Raw genomic sequence first — 5,154 nt, 5'->3', positions numbered from 1 at the left:
TCCTGTCCTCCTATAATTGTCCCTAGCTAAGCTCAAGGGGGTGATGCATCCTATACTGACAGGGTCATTGTTGGCGTCCAGCGACTGCGAGAGACGGCAATCTCAAAGTGTTTTAGACTTCTGATTTCCATTGAGAAATGGCAACTTCCACAAGTTTCAGCTGACATTTAATTTTGATAATCATTTAGATGACAAACTTGTATGAAACTTAAACTCGTATAATTATTTTGATGAATGGAGAATGAAGAAAATGGTTTATTTATTTCTACTTAAAACGGTTCAAATATCAGGCAAATCCTAAAGCCTCAAGTGCAATCCGTAGGATCCTGCAGTTTGTTCTAATCTCAACAGACGAAAGATAGTTAAAACCAAAGAAAAATCCCCATGGGTACTCATTAGCTGGCTGTGTAGAAACCAAAGTTGCAATGAGAATGCTTCTGCAGAGCATATCTGAGCTGTAATTTGGAAGTTATGTGCTCAGCCGTTCTTGCCTGAAACTCTTCTTGTGCAGTCTTATCATCGCAAAAGCCTGTTCTTAGTGTTCATCAATGAAACAATGTAAGTTACTGGCTTAGTGCTTGTAGAATAGTCCTTTCACTTTGGCTAATGAAACAAAGTATCAGAAATAACTTGCTGGGCAAAAGAATCGAACCGCAGTTTGATCTCATATGGAGTTTAACATATGATTCGAAAAGGGTCAGTTGCACTCATTGGATTACGGAAGTGGACGGCATTGTCGAAATATACGGAAACGGTTTGTTCTTATACAATCGGATCGATCACGTAAGCGATGAAGTAAGTCTAACTAATAAGCTATTCATCAACGACGGTATGAGTAGCTTTGGGAGCAGTTCTGGTGCAACTTCGGTAGTCTGTACAGCTATTGGTTTTCTGGTTTGTGTTCCGCGGAACATCCGAATTAGCACACAAAAGAATCAGTAAAACGACCAGCAACAGCAACAACATCAACTAGAGGGACATAATATACACCACTTAGATAATTCCTTTCTATTGGTAGAATGACGAGGAAGGGCGACTAGGACTAGAGATTTCTTTGGGCCAGGTCTGAAATTTCTCCACCCGAGACATGCCGCATCTAGGTAACGCGACTCGAGCCTTCTAGAGGGTCTCTCGCGACATGAATGGAATGCATGAAGAGACAAGCAGCACCTTAATCACTAAGCCAATCATCTTGGTAGGGTTAAACGTCATAATATACTTTGGCATGCTTTAGACTAATCAGCATGGACCACGCCACAACTCAAAAGCATATAATAATAAAATCCATGTAGTTTCGTCTAAATCAAACCGCCTATCTCTTCACCTTTTTTCTTTAACTTGATGAATCATATACGAAAATAGCAATCATCCCATAAAGAAAGTCCATACAGATTTCATTATTATCATGTACAGAATGGGAGGACCAAGTGCTTGGAAGTTTTGTTATATAATATTTGATGGCACCGAGGTACATCAAGCGGATCCGTGGCGCAATGGTAGCGCGTCTGACTCCAGATCAGAAGGTTGCGTGTTCGATTCACGTCGGGTTCAAATCCCCCGAAACCGTTCGCTACCGCGGCGGATCGTTTTTTTTTTTATAATTATTTTTTAACGATTTTCTTTCCAATTTTCGTTCTCCTGAGGTGAAAAATGTGAAACATGGGCCTTCGGCTGAGCCCAGTAGAAGTTGTGTTTTTTTCTCGGCCCACATCTTCGGCCCAGTTCAAGTTATGGGTAGACTTTCCTTTTCGCAAGCGCTATTGGACACATTCTATTTACGCTACCCTTGTCTTGGCGCAATTGTAAAATGATTAAACACGTACGAAAACGGAGTTAGCCAGTCCACCCCAAAAATAAATAAATAGATAAATAAATAACAGAGTTGGCTAGGTCTTGCAAATGCAATCAACTATAGAAAATAAAAAATTGGACTAATGGCGGGATGGTCTCTAGGTCACTCATTTCTGAGACAAAAAGTTTGAAGATATATTTGGGACAAATGTAAAGTTGAAGGTTTTTGGAATGGCCTTCTATTACACTACCCTTGTCTTGGCGCAATTGTAAAATGATTAAACACGTACGAAAACGGAGTTAGCCAGTCCACCCAAAAATAAATAAATAGATAAATAAATAACAGAGTTGGCTAGGTCTTGCAAATGCAATCAACTATAGAAAATAAAAAATTGGACTAATGGCGGGATGGTCTCTAGGTCACTTATTTCTCGAGCGACTTATTTTGATCAAACTCTCATGTGAGATTTTTAAACACATACGGCACTCGTAATGCGCTTCACTTCATGCATTGCTCTGGAACGAGATATTGAACGGGACTCGACGAGGGCAAAGTAGAACTAAACCGAGATCCGATGCTCTCGATTTTCTTTCCTCACTTCAACCTACACGAGAACATGGATCCTAATCATATTAGAGCTGCATCATAGTTAGAATGCGCCGCGAAAAGGGTATTCGTACCCAAAACTGACGCGGGTGACCCGAGTTTCCTTCGGGTCCCGATTCCGATATGACCCCATGCCTCGTCAGCCCATACTGCTCCCGAAAGAATGCTACAATCGTCTTGTAAATCAGACACCATTTGGGGGAAATTCCTGCAGAAATGTTGCTGTCAATCGCAAGAACCTGGAACACATCAAACACGTGAGGGTTGTCCCCATCCTACCTTGATTGTGCTTAAAGGCCAACCCAAAGCTCTTGATGGCCTTCCACGGAAAGCACTGGAGGTTCTCACTTCGTAGTTGCACACGCAGAGTTATGGTGCAGTATGACCCTCTAATTTCACATCAACACTTAGACACATTTGTCCCCTAATCTGACTCAAACCAACCGAAATAACGCCTCTTAACGGTTCTCTTACATCCCTCTCGACATCATGTTATATCTCACGTCCTCTTCGTCACAACTGGACTAGTCTGCCCCATCCCGAGCTGTCTACTTCACTCTCGTCACTGTATATATACATGCAAGCAAGAGCTCTGGTCCCAGATAACGCAGAAACGACGGTGCAAGACATCGCAGAAAAGGCTTCAACTTGGAAGGAGTGTTCTACAGGTTTAGTGTATCTGCAGTTCTTCGATTTTGGTTGGATTGTTTAATCATATGCAGTAGCTCTTCGTTGATTATCATGTCGAGTTTGCTGCGCATTTCCAGATTCTTCTTCTCTGTCCGGCGTCATCCCGATGGAGCTCGTGAATCAGTCTCTGCGACTCGATGCGTCGCGTGGCTCGACGGTGAATATGGACCCATCTTTTCCCTTCACAGTTTCATATCACCTATTCAATGTTTGTAAATGCCGTGCAGACACCGGACATGACCGTATGTTGTTGTTAGGACGATCACGACACACAACATCATATATATTTATGAAAACTTTGTAATATTGTAAAGTTTAACAAGACGATGCACAGAAACTTGGAGCAATATACATTTCTGCGCAAATGTTAGGGAAGTCCAGGAAGAATGCGGGGGGCGTCCGAGTATATATATTTACTAAGTAGATGTTTGCACATTGAACTGCATTTTTGTTTTCTTCAGGTTGATCTCGACCGTGGCCCAAAGAAAGCATCTCTAGGAGCAGGATTATCATTATCGGATGAGGAATCCAGGATTCGCGGTCAACTTGAGCTCGACGTGGAGCGAGATTTGGAGGAGGAAATCAAGGATGGGATATATCGCCTATCTCTGCAACTCCACCGGCTTTACCAACACAAGAAGGAGAGAGTTTCGAGAGCGTCGCAATCCGTACAGAGTGCGACGAAAGATCGACAGCGAGTCGAGGAGAAATTGGTCTCGGAGGTGAATATAAGCATCAAAATGGAAGGAGGGACCAAGGTCGAGATTAGAGAAACCAAGAGAGAGGCCAAGAGAGATAAACCTCGGCCTTGCATGGCCTCGGCAATGCCAAATTCAAACTGTCATGCTAATAATAGTAAGCACGGAACAATTGTTCGGAGAGGGAAGAAGTTCGACTGGGCGACATCTCTTCGATCGGGAGGAGGCGAGAGCGTCGTCGATGAGAAAGGACACGCTGATGATTCAGGGAAACCGAGGATACATCCCCGCGACCGCTGCCTTTCCCGTTCAAACCTCCGAAGCGAGGGTTGCAGAAGCAGCGTCGTCGTCGGGGACTCGGCGAGGCACAAAGTGAATCGGCGCGTTGATCACAAGTTGCTCAACATGGAAATGGGTTGGAAAAGCTGATGGATGGAGCTTTTAGTTTACTCTGGCTGTCTAAATAAGAGGTGGTTTGTGTTAGGTAATGCATGCATGGAATAAATGTTCAACGTTGGTTGCGTACGTTGAATTGCGATTTAACCCACCTGAAGATTGAGATTAAAGTTTAAGAATTACGATGGAATAATAAAATTTTTTATATTTATAACTGTTTTGTACTTATATAGTTGTTATAATGTAATTTTCTAATAAATTTTTTGGTAAATTACTAACCTAATCATCTTATTGCTAATTACTTTGATAAGACTGTCTTGTCACGTAGACGATAAGACACTCCACTCATTGATCGTCACGTGTCCGAATGGGATCTATTTTTCCAATTTTGTCTCTTCATCTCTCTCCCTCTCGCCTCCACCTCCGCCTTCACCCATCCATATCGTCCTTCTTCTCCTTTGCACAGGCAACGTCTTCTTCCATATCGATTACGGCTTCGCCACCTACTCCACCGACACTTTCGATACCACCTGACTGTCCAATCGCTTCTTCACCGGCAGCTCATCCTCCGTCGTCACTTCACTCCTTGATTTTTCGTCCTCGCCCTCGCAAAATCGACGAGGGTGGAGCCTGTTGGCCAAGCCGGTCGCCGAACGGCCGAGTACCAGCCACAGACCAAAGAGAAAGACAGGAAGAAAAGAACAAAAGAAAGAAACAGTGAAGAAGGAGAGAAATTCAAGGAGCAGATGAGAGACAAAAGAGACTGACTAGTGGAGCCCACCTGAACATGTGTCGAGCGTTGAATAGGGTGTCTTACTACTTACTTACGTGGCAAAACCGACCTTTCTAATGTTTTCTCAATTATTTTTAAAGTTATAAATCGCGTCGCCGCCACGTCAGCATCTCTTTGGTGGATGGGCCTAAGCATTTCTTTCGCCGAACAATGAAGGGTTTAAGCATAAGCCTCTTTCC

General features: G+C 43.2%; 1 protein-coding gene and 1 non-coding gene across 2 annotated transcripts; both read left to right on the top strand.

The window, feature by feature from the left end:
* Positions 1-1,479: 1,479 nt before the first annotated feature.
* Positions 1,480-1,551, top strand: TRNAW-CCA (transfer RNA tryptophan (anticodon CCA)). The gene has a single exon. It is a non-coding gene; the product is annotated as a tRNA-Trp (tRNA).
* Positions 1,552-2,975: 1,424 nt separating this feature from the next.
* Positions 2,976-4,401, top strand: LOC115685390 (uncharacterized). The gene is made up of 3 exons (XM_056304370.1): positions 2,976-3,066; positions 3,166-3,245; positions 3,550-4,401. The coding sequence occupies exons 1-3, from the start codon at positions 2,976-2,978 to the stop codon at positions 4,213-4,215; spliced, it is 837 nt and encodes a 278-aa protein (XP_056160345.1). The 3' UTR covers positions 4,216-4,401.
* Positions 4,402-5,154: the final 753 nt, after the last annotated feature.

Source organism: Syzygium oleosum, unplaced genomic scaffold (assembly GCF_021117445.2).
Source record: "Syzygium oleosum isolate NSW1041296 unplaced genomic scaffold, Sole_v2.1 Sole_v2.32, whole genome shotgun sequence".
Taxonomy (NCBI): Eukaryota; Viridiplantae; Streptophyta; class Magnoliopsida; order Myrtales; family Myrtaceae; genus Syzygium; species Syzygium oleosum.
Note: the sequence above shows the minus strand (reverse complement) of the source record. Positions and strands in the feature narration are given on the sequence as shown.

Excerpts from the sequence above, each read along its gene's own strand:
- LOC115685390 (XM_056304370.1), top strand. The coding sequence starts at position 2,976 with ATGCAAGCAAGAGCTCTGGTCCCAGATAACGCAGAAACGACGGTGCAA. Across the intron at positions 3,067-3,165 it reads TTGGAAGGAGTGTTCTACAG|ATTCTTCTTCTCTGTCCGGC; the intron begins GTTTAGTGTATC and ends GCGCATTTCCAG. Across the intron at positions 3,246-3,549 it reads ATGCGTCGCGTGGCTCGACG|GTTGATCTCGACCGTGGCCC; the intron begins GTGAATATGGAC and ends TGTTTTCTTCAG.